This window comes from Lycium ferocissimum, chromosome 7, assembly GCF_029784015.1.
Source record: "Lycium ferocissimum isolate CSIRO_LF1 chromosome 7, AGI_CSIRO_Lferr_CH_V1, whole genome shotgun sequence".
Taxonomy (NCBI): domain Eukaryota; kingdom Viridiplantae; phylum Streptophyta; class Magnoliopsida; order Solanales; family Solanaceae; genus Lycium; species Lycium ferocissimum.
The window spans coordinates 68,442,803-68,460,898 of NC_081348.1; the positions used below are offsets into that span (position 1 = coordinate 68,442,803).

At 36.8% G+C, this 18,096-nt stretch overlaps 2 protein-coding genes across 10 annotated transcripts in view; one reads left to right on the forward strand and one right to left on the reverse strand.

The window, feature by feature from the left end:
* The first annotated feature begins 460 nt into the window (after positions 1-460).
* Positions 461-10,588, forward strand: LOC132061854 (DEAD-box ATP-dependent RNA helicase 50). 3 transcript variants are annotated; one of them, XM_059454518.1, is made up of 10 exons: positions 461-781; positions 1,875-2,413; positions 3,012-3,206; positions 4,407-4,594; positions 6,007-6,220; positions 8,638-8,769; positions 8,868-9,043; positions 9,182-9,366; positions 9,692-9,825; positions 10,288-10,588. In XM_059454518.1, the coding sequence occupies exons 1-9, from the start codon at positions 496-498 to the stop codon at positions 9,802-9,804; spliced, it is 2,028 nt and encodes a 675-aa protein (XP_059310501.1). In that variant the 5' UTR covers positions 461-495; the 3' UTR covers positions 9,805-9,825; positions 10,288-10,588. The 3 variants fall into 3 exon arrangements, 2 of the variants coding, with proteins under 2 accessions (XP_059310501.1, XP_059310502.1); XR_009416174.1 differs by lacking the exon at positions 9,182-9,366; XM_059454519.1 differs by lacking the exons at positions 9,692-9,825; positions 10,288-10,588 and having other exon boundaries at positions 462-781; positions 9,182-9,612.
* Positions 10,589-12,139: 1,551 nt separating this feature from the next.
* LOC132061855 (uncharacterized) overlaps positions 12,140-18,096 on the reverse strand; it is a 78,995-nt gene continuing 73,038 nt past the window's right edge. For 6 of the 7 annotated variants that reach the window (XM_059454522.1, XM_059454521.1, XM_059454520.1 and 3 more), the window contains 8 exons: positions 17,658-18,026; positions 17,295-17,358; positions 16,984-17,130; positions 15,203-15,307; positions 15,027-15,137; positions 14,847-14,951; positions 13,144-13,213; positions 12,140-12,991 (listed from right to left, as the gene is read on the reverse strand). In XM_059454522.1, the coding sequence (XP_059310505.1) occupies positions 12,285-12,991; positions 13,144-13,213; positions 14,847-14,951; positions 15,027-15,137; positions 15,203-15,307; positions 16,984-17,130; positions 17,295-17,358; positions 17,658-18,026 (1,678 nt within the window). In that variant the 3' untranslated portion in view covers positions 12,140-12,284. The remainder of the gene's footprint in view (positions 12,992-13,143; positions 13,214-14,846; positions 14,952-15,026; positions 15,138-15,202; positions 15,308-16,983; positions 17,131-17,294; positions 17,359-17,657; positions 18,027-18,096) is intronic. The other variant, XM_059454523.1, reaches the window with a different exon arrangement.

Below are 18,096 nucleotides of genomic sequence, written 5' to 3' on the forward strand. Positions count from 1 at the left end.
ATCTTATATGAACTTATTGATTGGAGCTATATTTTGTTAAAGGGCACTTTTTTATTGGGATTGGGAGACTGGAATATTGAAGAGAGAGAAAGTATTTTAATATATTTATGGATAATTTTTTATATAAACTATGGTTAGCCTTGTTTTATTCAATTAAACTTCCATCCATATAAGGGCAAATTTATCAAGTATCCTAAAATGGGAAGGGAAATTTGATCCCAAATTTGATCCCAAAACTGTGAGAGAGGGTAAATTTAAATTATAAGTCAATTTAAAGGATAAATTTGATCCTAAATTTGATCCGAAGACCTTTGACCTTTGACGGAGAGAGTAAATTTGATGTAGAGAGTAAATTTGACCCTTTCCCTTTATAATAGCGCTAAATATGAAGTTGCAATTATTATCCACAAAGAAGATTCATCCTGTCAAACCGGCGTATTGCTGAAGGAATTAGCAGCTCCCGAAATTGGTCCAAATTCAGGATAGACCCCCACAATGCTTGCTGCACCAGCACTAGTGGCACGTTTCAAGTTCGAGAACTCAAATGGGAATATTCTTCAGTACAGAAACATTGCAAGTAGTCATTGCAAAAGGGTGACTAAAGCTGGTTACACTCGTGTCCCTATGGATACACCCGGGGCATACCAGCTCATAGACGAAGAAACTGGAGACAAATTCATTGTTTGGGGTGGTGCTGAAGATGATGACTCTTCTATCCCTTCCAAGCATGTTCTCTCTTGGTCTCCCAACAACAACAAACCTCAAACTCACACCAATCAAGGTCTACTCTCCTCCAATCTTTGTTTTTCCTGCTTTAATGGACTAACATATTTAGGCGATATCTTACTTTATTACTAATGCAGGTATTAAGGGGTCCTTTGCTATGCTGGACAAGCATAATTTGTACTGCCTTATCCCTTATCCCTTTGTTTGGTTTTTAATCCCGGGATAAGTTATACCAGCAGTAGAAATAGTACCAGCATAAGTTGGTGGAATAATAGTATCACCATTAGTTATCCTGGATAAAACAGTAAAGATGACAAAAATACCCATGACGTACCTCAAACCCTTTTTCTACTAAATAAGGTGGAGGCTGTTTTCGTAAACAAACAACTTCTTTTTAGAAATTGTGCAATGCATGTTATTTTTAATACAACAAGCCAAACAGTCAATAGGAAATAATACCAGGATAACTAATCCCAGCATAACTTGTCTTCAGACCAAACGACCCCTAAATGTTAATTGAAGCACGAGCTTGGATATCAGGTTGTGCTAACTTTTGAATTGTGCTATCCAAAATGAACTATTCAACTTAGAAGAAGAAAGGTTTTTTTTATTTTTTATTTATTATTTTTTTTTTTTTAGAAAAGAAGTCAAAATATAAAATCAATGGAGAATTATTTGGGTATATAATGCTAATTGGATCTCAGAATTGGTTTTTTCTTGTGAAATGTTTTGTATACTAGCCAAGATGAGCTATCCGGTATTGATAGAAGAAAAAAAAAAGAAAAGATGGGTTCTTTTATTCGTTTCAGTCTGTTTTCTACTGGTGGAGAATTTTGTTGGTATATGATGTTACATGAATCTGAAGCTTACAAGTATTTAGTGTATTTGGTTTATAATTTCCTAAATGAGCTGTACAGTATAGAGGAAAGGAATGTATGGTGCTGTTTTCAGAGTATATGCAACAAACTTTTTCTGTTTATTTGTTTACTCCAATTACCTATCCTACTATAGAGTGAAGTACCGAATTCACTTTCTTAAGATTGTAACTTATATATATATATATATATATCCTGTAATAAATATGTGAATGTGTTTGGCAATTTTTTCCTATGGTTTTCCTTGAGAAGTTCTATGTTACGGTTCTGCAGCTTCTAATGGGGGATCAGCAGGGAACTTTGGCAGACTGAAATTCCGAAGAATGAGAGATCTAGTAAGAAAAAGCTACACAAAAAACAAAGAGCGTGATGTTATTGATCACGACGAACAAAATGTTAGAGATACCTCTGCCCAATCATCAATCAGTTCATATAGTGAACCTGATCAGTTAAAGGAGCAACAAACGCTTAGTGTTCCTCGAGGTCTGGCCAAAGTTCAACAGCTAGAATCCAGAAATTTTTTCCAAAAAGCAATCAGAATGGAAGATGAAGGCTATCGCAGTGATTTTGATGCAAAATCTGCAAGATTAGTTGCTCCTGGATCAAAAGCTTCTGCTTCTTCCTTGCGTGGATGGGGCGGTGGGGGATCAAATCATTACAGACCTAATGGGGAAGAAATTTCTAGAGAAAGGCGAAACTTTGATGATAGGAACAATTTCTTTAGTAGAAAATCCTTTCAGGATATGGGATGCAGTGACTATATGATTGAATCCTTAAAGAATCAGCATTTTGTGCGCCCTTCACATATTCAGGTAAATAATTTACTTTATTTCCAGCTATGTTGCTTGGACTCTTCAAAAATGCTGCGCATCAGATTCTCCAAAGGTCGTGCAATTTTGAGGCTTAGACAACATTTTTGGAGAGTCGAGCAACATAGATTTCTAGCATTGAACGGTCAATGCTCCAGACTACCTCATTGCTTTGCTGCAGTTCTGATGCATAATAGCGGTTAACATACCATCAATCTCGTGGAGATGATAGTATGAACTGCATCATCAATGTATTTTTGATAATGGTAAGGTATTATAGATGAACAAAAGCACTAAGAAAGTGCTACAGAGGTTTACAGGTTACTGCCTCATAAATATATCTATCTTGGTATCTTTACCTCTGCTTCAATGAACTAGTATGTGGCCTTTGAATAGCCTGCTTTTAAAATACTTCTTCTGCATGTTTTCACGCTATTCTTGATTTCATATAATGATTCCTGAAGCTTCATTTCCGTCAAAACACGATCCAGCAATTCCAGCTTTAATTATTTTTTCGTGTCGGCAATTTGTCATTTGTTTTTAGATGGCTTTCCCATGTATTTTTTTGAGAAATCTCTGTTGATGCTTCTTCTACTTGCAGTCTATGACATTTGGACCCATCATTGCTGGAAAGAGCTGCATAATATCTGATCAAAGTGGATCTGGAAAGACTTTGGCTTATCTACTACCACTTATTCAACGTCTTAGGCAAGAAGAACTTCAAGGACTTAGCAAACCGTCATCTCAAAGTCCTAGCGTTGTAATTTTGGCACCAACAGCTGAATTGGCTTCTCAGGTTTGTCAAATTTCCTCTTTCACTAATGGAACATTTGCCACTTATCCCCCCCAATCCTCCGCCAACCAAACTGAGAAAAAGAAAAAATAGAGATAAAAAGAAGCATTGTCAATTACCAGCAGATAGCATTACGGCTGCTATATACTCCAGCTTCACCTAAATCATCAAAGACGTGGAGAACTGCGATAGAATATATTTTGCACTGATTTCCCAGCCAAGGGTCCCATGCTATATTTTCATAATTTTCGTGGTGTATCTTCAATATAAAACATTTGCTGCTTTTCCACCATCTGTACAGGAAAAGTACAATTTGCTATTATGGCTATTATGTAATAACGCATGGGCTAATTATTTTTTGTTAGCATCTGAATCTTGAAATGTATGAAAACCATAGGTAAAAAACCTAAACAGGTGCTATTCCTTCCTTAGATTCAAATAGACCAGTGTCATGATATACTTTTATCTTCTCTAAAGGAAACACCAAGGTCATTTGTTCACCTTTCTCTTCCTTCTCATTCTTATTATAGTTAAATCTTTAACATTATAGTTAAATCTTTAACTCTTTCGGCTCCAGTTACTGGTCTAAAGTAGTAGTTCTTGACAATGATTTTTGTAAACTTAGAGTATGTATTGATTGTAAGTCTATTTTTTTTGAGGAAAAAGCACATGAGATTATCAAAATTGCGAAGGGTTATAATATTCGTCATGCTTTATCACCCCCAATTACTTTCTCCTGCCAGTTCAAATTGCTTGAGAGATCTATATACTTGGAATTTAAATTTTGAACAAGAATTGATGATTTTGACATCAGAGTCCCTCTTTTCCTAAAATGTGAAGCTAGGAATTTCGGAGGATGTTTTATCTCAACCAACTTGTACCCTGTTTGGCTTAGCCTTACTGATTTTTTGCATGATGAAAGGATCTTCTGTTTGTAGTTTGACATTTTTTGGTTTCTTTGAATCTCTCTTCCAAGTTCCAAGGGTGAGTTGCTTGTTTCACATGCTTGTTCTTTCACTTTCCCTCATTAGTTAAATCTTATTTTTCTAGTTCAAAGCCTCATCATACAATCTATTGCATCGACTATGCTGACATTTGAATTGTGTTTTTTAATATGTAAAACCTTTCATTGCTTAGCTGTATTTCACTTGTCAAAATGACAAAAAAAAAAAAAAACTTACTCTGCTGTTGCAACTTTTACAGGTTTTAAATACATGCCGTTCATTTTCAAAATCTGGTGTTCCATTCCGTTCGATGGTTGTTACCGGTGGTTTTCGCCAGAGAACTCAACTGGAGAACCTAAGACAGGAGTTAGACGTTCTTATAGCAACTCCTGGTCGGTTTATGTTTCTTATCAAAGAGGGTTACTTGCAGTTAACTAACCTCAAGTGGTATTAACATTTTCCTTGAATAGTCAAAACTCTTTAACTAGCCTCAAGTAGTATTACATTTTCTTGAGTTGTTAAAGCTGTTTTTCAGTTTCTTGCATTTTAAGGTGTTTAATACAATTGTCCAATTCTCACTTTTACTGGGGTAGCAGGAGGAAGAGATGTTGACATTGTGGATATATTTACTGTCTTATTTATTATGCAAGGTCTGATGAACTTTGGCTTAAAAGTAGTAGTCTAAAATCAAATAAAACTGTACAATTACCACCTAAGTTGCGCGGACTCTTCGTTTTTGATGCTGCACCCGTCTCGAGACGGATGGGTGCGGGTGCGGGATACGTCTCGGATACGGTCAACCAACTTTGGATACTTTGACCGGAGTCCATGGACAAATTTGGGGGGAGAATTGAGATTTTGATTTCTCAAAATGAAAGATAAAACAGATTTAAGACATGGGAAATGGCTTACCTTCAATATTATTGTCCTTTTGTCTTATATTCGTTGCTTCATGATTCAGGCCAAACAAAGAGAAACCAAGAATTCAAGGGTTCGTGTTCTTTATAGCACTATTTTTATAATTTTGAATTTTCTTAGCCGAATTCCCGCACCCGTATCCATACCTGGATCCGCACCCTCGAATCTTAAAATTTAGATTTAGCCAAATCCGACACTTGGATCCGTACCCGTATCGGATATCCGCACCCGAGTCTGAGCAACTTAGAACACCATTCACCAACGGCTATCATATTTGAGTGTTTCTTTCATAATAGTAGTTCCTTATCCTTTAGTTAATTCAGTAACTGTTATGAAAATTTCATATCGCAATGGAGATGCTAAAGTAAGAGTGCAATCGATCACATCAATAGTTATGCTATGTGCCACTAGATAAAGTAAGAAAGTGAATAACATGTGATAGATCAAAATGAATACACAGGGATGTGAAAAGTTCCTTTATCTAGAAAAGTAATGGTGGAAGAAAGATTAATGAAGTTAAAGAATCTCTCGCTTTTTCTTTTTCCTTTTCTGTTTTGGTGATGAGGAGAAGCTGCCACCTATATGGTTGCTACATGATGTTTAATAATTGTAGATGCCCTTTAATTTACTAAATTTACTTATTCCCCCCAAAAAAAAATTGCACCCGCCCCTCTTTCTTAATCTTCATGCGTTTTTTGAATAATACTTGGTAACTCTGTCTACCAAAGGTTAGACAGATGGAAAGAAATCACTTATTAGTGTTTTTCCTTTGGTGGGATTTGCATCCTGGCCTCGTGGTTCAATCTAGCTTCATTAACCTCTAAGCAACACACTTAGGTGCTTTTACATGTCCTTTTTCTAAATTGATATACTTCTTTACCAGAAACTGAGAATATGATATATCAGTTGCTTATATAGTTTTCATGTTTATCTTTGTTCAGTGCTGTGCTGGATGAGGTTGACATCCTCTTTAATGATGAGGATTTTGAGACTGCATTTCAATGTTTAATTAATTCATCACCTGTCACCACACAATATCTATTTGTGACTGCAACTTTGCCCATGGACATATACAACAAGTTGGTAGAAAGTTTTCCTGATTGCGAACTAGTGACTGGTCCTGGTATGCACCGTACAAGCCCTGGCTTGGAAGAGGTATTTCTTATTTTACTCCTATAAAACGGTACAAATTTACTTAAAGGCAAATTAGTTTCTGGTTGTTGCCTTATTCTCTTGTCAAAGCTGCGCCCTAATATTTTGTATATGTTTGCTAATAAGAGCACCTTTAAAAGGGTTTACATTTCCAGCTATAAATTGAGATCCTCTGGATTCCTAGGAAAAGTTGAAATAAATGTTCTTGTTTCAGCTGTAGGATATGTTTAATCGTAATTTCTGGTTTGATTGCCTTGGTCAAAGTAAATTATGTTTAATACGCTTACTTCCAGGGCTTCCTCTTGCCTTATTCAAGTGAGATATTGATTTCCATATAAATGATTAACCTCATATGCTAACAGAGAGCACTACCCCTGTTATTCCTGTGTATGAAAAAGAGACAAGTAAAAGTCTGTTGATGTGATCAATTATTTTATCAACATTTCATCATCGTAAGAACAGTTCATGATAAACCAATGATTCTCTTCTATAGTTTTTTTTTCTAGTTACACTCCTATATTGGAATGAAAGAAGTATCCATTTCTGTTTTTTTGTTTGTCGTGTACGATAGGAAGAAAGTTTGACCCAAAGAGCCCTTCTTTACTTTATTACTTTAGGGAGTGGTGGTGGGGGGTGGAGGTGTTTCATACAACTGAGACAGAGTAGTTTATGATTGAATCTCAGAGGTCCAGCAGTACACAAACGGAAGTAACTACTTGGAAATGGAAGTTTAGGTGGTTTGTATTCTGGCACCCTATGCCAATAACCCAAAAAAAAAAAAAAAAAAAAAAAAAAAAAAGAAGTAAAGGAAAAAGAGAGAAAATTAAACATGTAAAGAAATGGGTCTTGGGCCTAACTCAACCCCAAAAGCTAGCTCATGAGGGGAGGATTGCCCTAGTCCAAATAAGGAGTTCAAACACTCATCCACAACCGATGTGGGAAAATCAACACCCCCGCACGCCCAAGACTGGACATCTGGAGCGTGGACAATAGAAGATGGGTGCCCAACATTGGGTAAACAATGAATTAGGATGGGTCTGACTCTGATAGCATGTAAAGAAATGGAGCTTGGGCCTAACTCAACCTCAAAAGCTAGCTCATGAGGGGAGGATTGTCCAAGTCCATATAAGGAGTCCAAACACCCATCCACAACCGATGTCGAAGAATCAACAAAACATGAGTGATGTTGGATGGTTTGTCATGTAGTTCTTCTCACGATTATCTTCGTTGTGGATGAAAAAGAATGCTTTGCACTTTGACTTTCATTATCCAAGTTATTGAGTGGATACATTGCATTTCTTGAAATACCTTGTTATCAATAGATATCTAGTGCCAACACTTCTCTTCCCTAACTGGATTTGCATAAGACTTGACTGTGTAGTCCATGATGGTCAAGCGTTAGAAATTTTAGACAATTCTAATACCTTTTGCTTTTTGATAAGTTAGATTTACTATCACTCCTACCCAACCATCACTCCTACCGATATACTTATCTTCGTCTTTGATACCTTCTGATATTTGTGTTTAGGCAATTAAAATATATCATTTTCTTTGTTCATACTATGGTAACAATCTTATTGCAACCTACATTCTATGGAGCTGATTGTTTCTCAGTCCATATCCTAGTAATATTGATTTTTCACAATTTTGTCCCCATGCTAAGAGAAAAAGAATATCAATATGGAAGTGTACAAGTAGTGACGGATAAACTGTTTTAGATACAAATTTATGGATGTCATAATTACAAAAAGTTCAAATGGAAACAAGAAAACTACAGAAATTAGAGAGCAGGTCATGCTACTGTAAGTAATAGATACCTGCCCGAAAAAATAGTAGCTTTTCTTGAAGAGAACTAGTCTAACATATGCCACAAACAACAATGGGCGATTTCCCTTTCTGTCTATTTTATGCTGAAGCACTATTTATCATTTGACAACCAGAATATAAGTCAATTTTAGCTGCTTCATACGGCTGCCATGCTTAATGACGTATTATGTGATAGCGTGAATGTATAGGACTCCTCCTAGAAGTCTTTGTTTAGTTTGATGGTTACTTAAAGTCTCTTCTCTCCTTCCTCTGTAGCTAGACAAGATTTATAAATATATTTCCTTCCGTCCGGTCAGGGGCACTCTAAAGGCTTTGCCATCCAGTCAGTGCCTTTCGCTCTTCAGTAGACATCATTTAGTTCATTAGTTGTCAGACTCATCTAACAAACTACTGTCCTTATTTTGTGTCTTGTCCTTCTTGCGTCATAGTGCCTCAACTCTTTCGTCGTTTTACCGAGATAGCCTCACTATCTTCTATTCAAATGGCGAGAGGCTTCTTCCATTGATACACATCAAAACACCAATCTGGGCATAAAGTCATGTCATGACTTCATAACTATGGAACTGATGCTGTCTTTTCTTTTGCACTACCAGGTCCTTGTAGATTGCAGTGGAGATGAAACAGCTGAAAAAAGCCCGGACACAGCTTTTCTCAACAAGAAGAATGCCCTACTTCAGCTGGTGGAGAGTAGCCCAGTTCCAAAAACAATTGTCTTCTGTAACAAGGTGAAAAAGATTTAGTTCCTTCTGCAAGTATGTTTATTGCTCTTGGGTCGCACATATGAAAATTCTCATTCCAAATTAGATCCTGCATGCATATGCAGATTGATAGCTGCAGAAAAGTTGAGAATGCATTAAAGCGCTTTGATAGGAAAGGATATTCCATAAAAATTTTACCGTTCCATGCTGCACTAGACCAAGAAAGCAGACTTGCGAACATGAAGGAGTTTCGAAGCTCAAAGAAGGAGAACATTTCTTTGTTCTTGGTGTGCACCGACAGGTATGCTGTAGCAAATTCCTTTTTTCAGATAGTTATTTTTTTTGTCAGTTGGATGACGCGCTTAAGGTGATTTCCTCACTAATCAACAAGAAGAAGGGACAAGAGATGTGAACTGATGACTTCTAAATAACGTTGCAGAGCATCCCGAGGTATTGACTTTGAAGGTGTAGACCATGTAGTCCTCTTTGATTATCCTCGTGACCCTAGTGAATATGTACGTCGTGTTGGAAGAACTGCCAGGGGTGCTGGAGGAAAAGGAAAGGCATTCATATTTGCCGTTGGGAAGCAAGTTTCTCTTGCTCGGAGGATAATGGAAAGAAACAGTAAAGGCCATCCAATCCATGATGTGCCATCAATATTGACTTAGCATCTTGCAAAAGGGAGCATGGAGCCTGGAAAACAAGATACAACTCAAAAAGGCTCTTTTTGCAAACCACCTCCTCGTCTGCTATTATGTGCCTCTCCTTTATAGAACACACCTATTTCCTGTCATCTGCAAGATACCTGGATCGCTAATGAGGAGAACTGATCATCCTTTCTGTTGTCAATGATCAATCTTGTTCTAGCTCTTTCCTTTTTATTTGGGTCGAAAAAGGACTAATTTTTATTAATGCTAGAGCAATTGATTACATAGCTTGATTTGTCTAGGATACCTGTTACCTGGACAATCATTTTCAAATGAAGACAAAGCAAAACCAGGGGGTTCATCATATAATATCAAGTTCTCAAAAACATCCAGGTTGCTTCCATGCTTGGGCTAGATCATCTGCCACCTTGTTAAGGTATGCTTTCTTTCTGGGCATCTCACTTTAGTTATCAGCAACCTGCAATGTTCAATAATTTTTGAATAAAGATTGTTAGTGTCAGCATGTTGATGATTTCTTTGCAATCCATTTCAGCTTTTATTGGGATTAATTTCCTTCTTGTAGCAATTTCCAAACCCGTTTTTAATGCCATGATTTCAGCATAGATGTTTGTTCTTGTTTGTCTCTGATTACTCCATCGATTCCTCCTGGACTTGGGTTGCTCTTACGTGCTCCATTTCTGTTGAGTTTATAAGTACATTCATCCAGTGGTCTCCATTTTCTGTAGCAAATTGAGTAATCTTTTGTTTTCTATTGTTTGTTAGTACTTCATTCAATGGCTTTACTACAAACATTTTTATTTTTTTATTTTTTTATTACTAATGCAAGACAATTTGGACCTCCTTTTTTAAAGAGCGTATTATTCCTGTTAATCCACAGCCGCCAGATTGCAAACGGAAAGAGGTCCTGCCACGACAAGAAGCGATGGACGGACATATTCAGATTATATTCCTGTTTTATCCATCTGTGACCGGTTGTTTTTGTAAAGATTTGGATTAAAATGTGTAGGTACATAGTTAAGATTTTTTCCAGAATTCCATGGCTACCTAGGCAGGGCGGGTAATTAGAGCTGTGTAGTAGGCAACCTGTTATGAGAGGCCATCCAAAAAAAGAACTTAACTTTGTTAAGATCGCTGATTTTCCAAATCCATTTGAAATCTAATGGAGAATCAATGCTAAATATTTATGACTTAACCTTAAGTCCTAATTCTACTATGTCTCGATCGTTCATGTTTTTATCTATTCCGCTTTACCGCAATGTATATACATTGTAGTATTGTATCTTTTTACAATTTTTTTTGCCTCTTAGTCCCTCCCTTTCATATATATGGTACTTTCATCTTTTATATTTAGTCCAATATAAATGATTTTTTATATAATCAAGAAGGTTTTAATAGTTTTTTTTTTCTTTCAAATTTACCATTATTTTTAGATAAATGAATTTTTATATAACTAAAAATTTCATTATTAAATTGTTACTATTTAGTTAAGGGTAATTTAGTAAAAACATTTCATACTTTTAGGGGTAGTGCCTGAGCTAAAAACATCATCTTATATGAATTGGAGAAATATTAGATTAGCCTTTTCATTATTCATCATCATATATATTGGTAAAGTTTCAACAACTTTGGAGCCACATTTTCGTTTCCAATTGGAACATTTATTAGATCTTATTAATATAGTTACTCTCCTTCCTTTTCAATTTATGTGGCACTTTTCTGACTAAACAGTGAAGCTAAATTGAATTAGATCAAATTAATATTTTACATTAAAAGCTAATTATTAAATTATAGAAAATTACTATAAATTGCAATTTTAACTGAAAATGAACATGTGTAAGCATAAACTACATATGAAGAACTAAATTAATTCTTGAGGTCCATTTAATAAATTTTATTTATTTTCCTTAATTTCGTCTAAAATTAAGCTCAAATCACCACATTTAACTATCATAAACATTTGCCACAGGAAATATCATGAGTGAAATTAAAAATTAATAAGTACTAAAATAATCTATTTCCATCTATAAATATAGAAATTCTATGCTCACAAATTCATAAAAATGTCAACATTTTTCAATTTAGGATTTTCCCCGAGTGGTAATTATTTTATATAATTTAAATTATGATACTTTACATAATGTCGAGACACCTATGTCCCTTTGATATTTGATAATTCTCTTGTCAAACTTTCTTCCTCACAAATAACTTTTTATTTAAAAATTATCTAATTAGGTGACTAAGTAGGCGTTCCGCAATAGACTCTAAATATTTTTCACTCTCTATTTCGAATTTATGGAGTTGGAGTTGAAGATGAAGTTGTGTTTGATTATGTTTTTTGCAAAGAATAGTTGGAATAACGTTCATCGCTGAATGTACTTAAATATAACTTCAAAAATGAAAAGTTAATTGGAAAACAAGTTATAAGCCGTTTTCCAATTTTAAGTACAACTTCAAGTTGGATTTGTAATTTTCATGGCCAAAGACTAATTTTCAAATAAAATGAAAAGTTATTCCGAAAAAAAGTGAATAATTTTTACAGCCAAATGAGTCCTAAGGAATTTTTATGATTATGAAGCCTTATAAACATACATGTTTAATGTGTCATTGGACTATATTAATTATGCAGTAAGAAATATACAAATAATACTACTTTTCTATCTTAAGTTTGGGCTGAGGCTTAGCACGGACCTCATGTAACTAGTATGAGAATAGAGTATAAGAGACAAATGAACTTGGAAGAACTTTTGTTAAAGAATGGAAGTCCTACACTATTTGAACAGTTATGAACATAAATCAACAGAAGATGGATAAAGTAGATTATGTACATAATGTACAATGTACAGAAGGAAAATTACTTGGATCCTTAACATCTTTCTATGGTTGCCTGAGATTACTTTGATGAAGAAGATGCACAGAGCTCCGACCTCGCTCTTTTGCCTTGTCAATTGTAGATAGAAGCACCTGCAGGAAGTCCTCTGCCTCATCTTTCGATACAAAAACCAAATTGGTCTGGAGTAGCGGAAGCGATGTGCGAGGATTGTTGTTCCATTTCTTTCCTCTAGTTCCCCAGCTTCTTTTATGTGAAATTTGGTTCTGCCTTAACAATGCATCTGAGCTACTTCCCACAATATGCACCTCATCGTTGTCGTTATCAGCATGAATTACACTATCCATCCCGATTTCGGTTTCTACCAACCACTCTGGGTTAGCAGGCACTCCTTGAAACTCTGGCATTCTGTATTTTACTATACTGGAGCAGGAGACAATTAATATAAGCCTCTCAGTGAGGACAACAAACTTCCCTTCATGTCTAAGAGCTTTACAGATTACTAATATTTCGTCTATGAGCTTAACATGGTCTTCAGACTCTCTAAGTACAGATACTCCAATTGCTTCTTCCCAAGAGTAAGGCCGTATAGGAAGTTCTCTACTTAAATGCCTTGGCAATCGGACCCTAAAGCGATGAGATCCCCGATTATGAAGTTTGCTCCGATTTCTGATGCTTTGTGCAGTTTTGCCGGTGATATCGAGTATACTGGCTGCTGGTCTTGCCACAAGTCCTGTCACTCCAAGAGCTATGCCTGCAAGAAGATATATATTATCCACACCCATGCAAAATGTTCCAATTGAGCGCTTGAAGCTAACAATAGTCTAAATTCGTAGAATTCACTTCCCAGGAGGTTCAATTTTCATGCAATAGTGACCAGAAGAGTAGCATGGATAAACTTGATACCTGAGAGAACTCCTGGAAGGCCATGTCTCTCTGCCCCTTTAATAGGTGACTGCAATAGACCAGTCAAACCCTGCAAATCAAGAATAGGTATCAATTGCTTTCTTAGATCACGTAAGGAACATTTCATTAATAAAAGGGGAAAACTCCTGTATACAAGTAGTATACCCAAAAGAGAGAACCTACAAAATTAGATGGCTCTCTACCATGGACACACATTCATCCGTACAAATAGGGGATCTCATGAATGCACCAAAACTACATAAAGGATAAAATGCTATTCTTCAAATGTACAAAATCGTGTTCAATTCCCTCAAAACCTCTTTTATTTCCCTCTCCATACTACTCACATAAGAGCTAATGGAGAGATGTCCCATGCCCTGCGCCTTCTCTTCTGTCTTTTCAAAGGCCACCTGAATAAATCGTTGTTTATCATCTCCGGCATAGTTCACAGTAGTTCAAACCATCTCAGAATCACCCACCATAACCTTGAAGCAGCCTGACAATGTAGCAGAAGCCTAGAAGGTGATCCACATCCTCTCCCAAGTTTTTGCACATAAATCACCAACTAACATATGTGATCCTCCTTTTCCTCAAATTCTCGGTTGTCAAATCGCTCCTCTCCAGGCGTACGAAGAAACATGCCTTTCTTGGTGCCCTAGGAATCCTAGCTGTGTTGTGCGGGAAAAACCGTCTCATCTCTTGTGAGCATCTTGGCGTAATGAGACTTTACTGAGAAATAACCACCATTGCCTAACTCACATCCCCAAGAATCATGAATCTCTAAGGATGGAGTTTGTTTGTAGAGCGTCTCAAGCAAGTTTTGCAATTCCTGCATCTCCCAATTTTGAGGAGTTCTCATAAATTGAAGATTCCAGAGAGCATTTCCTTCTTGTATCTTCCGAATTGTTGGACTGTCATCTCCCTTTGGCATGAAATACTACGAATGTTTCGATATGAGGCTCTCAAGGTGTTAACCCCGCACCACTTGTGCCCCTAAAAACTAACCTTATACCTACCTTGAAAGTTATGTTTCCACTAAATTCCTCCCACCCCTTCAAGATATTTCTCCAAAGGCCGTGCCCAAAAGGAGTAGTAATTTTCTAACTCTCCACCCCTCTTACATATCCCCATTTTTTCCGCTATCACCTCTCTCCAAAGTGCATGCTCCTCAATTCCATATCTCAAAGCCGCTTTCCTAGCAAAGCCCTATTAAACACCTTAAGATCTTTAACCCCGAGACTCCCCAAACTTCTTTGGGCTCGTAACAATTTCCAACACACTAAGTGAAATTTTCTTGATCCATTGGCCGAGTCCCAGAAAAATTCTTTGTAACCTCCATTTCTCCAATCACGCTAGCTGGTGCGTCTAACAAAGACATAAAGTAAGTGGGAATGCTCGACAGGGTGTTCTTGATTAACACTTCATTTATCCCTTTTGACAAATACCTCTTCCGCTACCCTGCAAGTCTTCTTTCAACCCTTTCATAGGTATGAATTGTGAAAAAAGAGATGAATCAAAATAACAAGACATTTACTCTAAATACACGGTAATCCTTCTTTAGCGGTGACGTCTTGACACACATGAGATACCATGAGACTTTCAAGAAGCTATAGTATTCTAAAGGAATGAAGAGTCAAAGGAATAAAAGAGGAAGCGAAACAGGCTGCTATGCCCATGGGAGCTAAGAACTGAAAATAATATACCTCTAAAAATTCATTTATCACCCCTTTGCTATGGGATGAAATTCCCTTCTGGTGCCTTTCCATATTTCTGACAGCCTGATCATCAAAAGTAAATGCCACGATACCCTACAAGATGAAATGAATTAACATGCGGTTCAGATAACATACAGAGTTTGAAAATGTTGCTAGATGCAAAAGTACCTTATGCGCAGCTTTGCTGAATTGGGTGGCAGCATCACTTAAGGCATAGACGGTATTACTCAAAAGACTAGAGGTCCCTTGTGCCACGCCTTTAATAAACCCTGCACGAGTCTGCAGAAAGAACCGGGTTTTACATCTAGTGGGAAGGATGAAAGAGTAGATAATGCAGAAGGTACCTGGAAAACACTTTGTACAGGAGCTGACAAGAAATCTTTAAGGCCAAGACCCATGCTCCTAGCAAACCCCATAGGATTGCCGATAACTCCTGCAGAACCAAATACCTGCAGCAAATAACCATATTTCACTGTCCATGACCACTAAGAAGACCGTTGCAAGAAACAAATCGTCCAGTTAATAAATGAAGAACTACCAGACTGAAGGTAATAAAATAAAGCTTGGCTCTTCAAATAATTTACCAACATAAGCAAATAGATACTTACACGGAAACCAACAAAGTTAGTTCATCTTAATAGCTCCGAGTGCCAAAAAACACATAATCGGGAAGCTTACTCACGAATCATCACAGGAAGTATGACACCATTACAGCAATTTGTTATTTCCGCGGTTTAAAAGCAAGTACAACTCCATACTATATTAAGCTGGAGAAGTACTTCTGTTTTTAGATATTCGGAGAAATGAATTGAAGCTCAGGGGCATTAGTAATGTCAGGTCTAGTGATAGTAAGATATCTAGGTTTTCCCACAAGACTCTAATCCCTGCATCATCCAAGGCTTGTTGTCTCGTTTCTTCAAGTTTATGAATTTCTTTCTCGTAGAGACTTATTACATAGAGCTTTTAGAGTTATAGCCAAAGGCATATAGGATAGTTGACAATGAGAAAGATACTATGATGTGAGGGGTCTGGAATGCCTAAAGAAAGCCAGCTAATAGCTAAAAGCCACATGGTGTTACAGCAGATGAAGATGAAAAAATGGGCACCAACAATGAGGTAACATACAATCTTCTTGAGTAAAACATCATAGGAGTACATGTACAAAAGTGTGCAACACAAAAATCAAAACACAATATATAACCGAGGTGGTCCCTTGACAGAAAATTAAAAGTTGGACTGTCAATCTATTAGTCTATCCACAAAGTTCATAGCATAGTTGGTCCAACCAATTCAAAATTTACATCTAATGCATAAGATAAGCCCTTCTCCCCTTCTCTTTACTATACATTCTGCACAGTTGACGGAGTCCGAAAAGCAAAACAGGGAATCTCTGCCATGCCAGCAAAGACAGACAGTGGAGAAAACTCTTCCACCTAAAACCAGAAAACCAGTTGAAAATGGTAGCAATGTTTAAAATCTCCACTGAGAAACTTAGGCTATTATTGGAATTACCTCTCTTAACATTCCCTCCACATTAAAGTACAAATTGAATATAATGAGACTTCTTGAAGCTAGTTCTAATTTCTGTGAAGCTCCCACTGAGGCAACATCAGATATGTAGTGCAAGCAAAGCCTAGACCTTGTGCAGACTCAACTCCTCAAGCTTTATACCGGGATCAGAAAGTCTGGTTGACATGTGATAAAGAAGTCACAACTGGGATGTTCTAGCCTGCCTCATCTTGAAGGCGCATTCTCGTTTTGTCTGGAGAAGTATCAAGAATGATGTTTTCTAGTAGAATTAAAATGAATGTGAGTATTCAAATTCTCTAACTTTTCTACTTATACTAATCCATTTAAATCCCTTAGCAGAGATGAGATCATGTTATTGACTCAGCCTGATGACTCTAAAGTATTCAACTTTTCTTTTTTAAGGGACTCGAGAATGGTAGAGGTAGTAAAATTGCAACAGAGTGGTGTGGACACTTCTGACAGGAGTTCAGTCAATTGAGTTATACATGAGTGTGATAATTTGGAGAGAAATTCTCCATCTACCCATCTACTGAAGGAGGATCCGAGGGTTAAGTGGTAAATACAGGGAGGATAGTCAAGGTGTGCAGAAATTTACCTTGTACGTCTCATGAAGAAATTGTCGTGTGTAATGCTCGATAAGTATCTCCTGAACGGATTCCCAGCTAGCTAGCTGATGTGAAAGGATTACTTGTTTAAGGTGAATTTGTGCTCCCTCTATATCAGCAAGTGCCATAAGACCCCTCTGTGAAAGTCAGTGTCATATGGCTTGAGAAGCACATATATGAATGAAGTTGCGGAGTGAAATTTAGCAATAAACAGTCACAAGCTGATTGTTACAATTAAACAAAGATTAAGAATTTACAAAATCATCACATCTTCCAGCATCCTTCATATAGCCTTACTTACATGTATAAGAGATTCTCCAGATGTTAGCACTCCATTTCGAAGCAACCAGGGACTGCTGGAGAAACTACAAGAAGTTCAATGTTATAAGCATACAGTAAAGTCACATGAAAACATGATATAAATTACTCGTCCCAATTTAAGTGTCTTAGTTTGACTGGGCAAGGAGTTTAAGAAACAAAGGGAGACTTTTGAATCTTGTGGTCTTAAATTAAAGATGTGTGCAGTCCTTTTAAATCTAGTGCTCTTAAACTTGCCATGTATAATGTTGGAATCGGAAAACTTACTAAATATAGAAAGAGGCACTCTGTTTGGGACATACGAAAAAAGGAAAGTAAGACACTTAAATTGGGACGGAGGGAGTACCTTAAAGTCAACTTGACTGGTGCCACATCAAACAACTCAACATAAATCTTCTTCTGCTTTTTGGCTAGAAGGTGAATCTGTTGCCATGGGGCTCCAATAGGGACTATCGAAGGTAGCAAAGAGGTCCTATTGCTGTTTTCGGGAAACACAGGAATATTAACTGCGTAGCATTCATTCACATTTGATTTCTTGGGTGCCCAATCTATGGAGTCAGAGGTGTTCATAATAAAAACACCATCAAAAAGAGGATGGTCTGTTGAATTAGAGTGTTGTGATACTCTGCTCTGCAACCTTGAAGATAAAGTTTTAATGAAATCAAACAAACTCAAGATTACATCCTGATCAAGTTCAAGATGAAAATCTGCCAATCTGCAAGAAAATAGACTAGTCAGGCAGTGATACAACATAATAAATGTTGATAGAGTTCGAGACCAATACA

What these genes read in the sequence shown, in the direction of transcription:
- LOC132061854 (XM_059454518.1), top strand. Translation starts at nt 496, where the DNA reads ATGCTTGCTGCACCAGCACTAGTGGCACGTTTCAAGTTCGAGAACTCA. An exon ending in TCAAACTCACACCAATCAAG is followed by an intron (nt 782 to 1,874) that starts GTCTACTCTCCT and finishes ACGGTTCTGCAG; the next exon opens with CTTCTAATGGGGGATCAGCA. An exon ending in TGCGCCCTTCACATATTCAG is followed by an intron (nt 2,414 to 3,011) that starts GTAAATAATTTA and finishes TTCTACTTGCAG; the next exon opens with TCTATGACATTTGGACCCAT.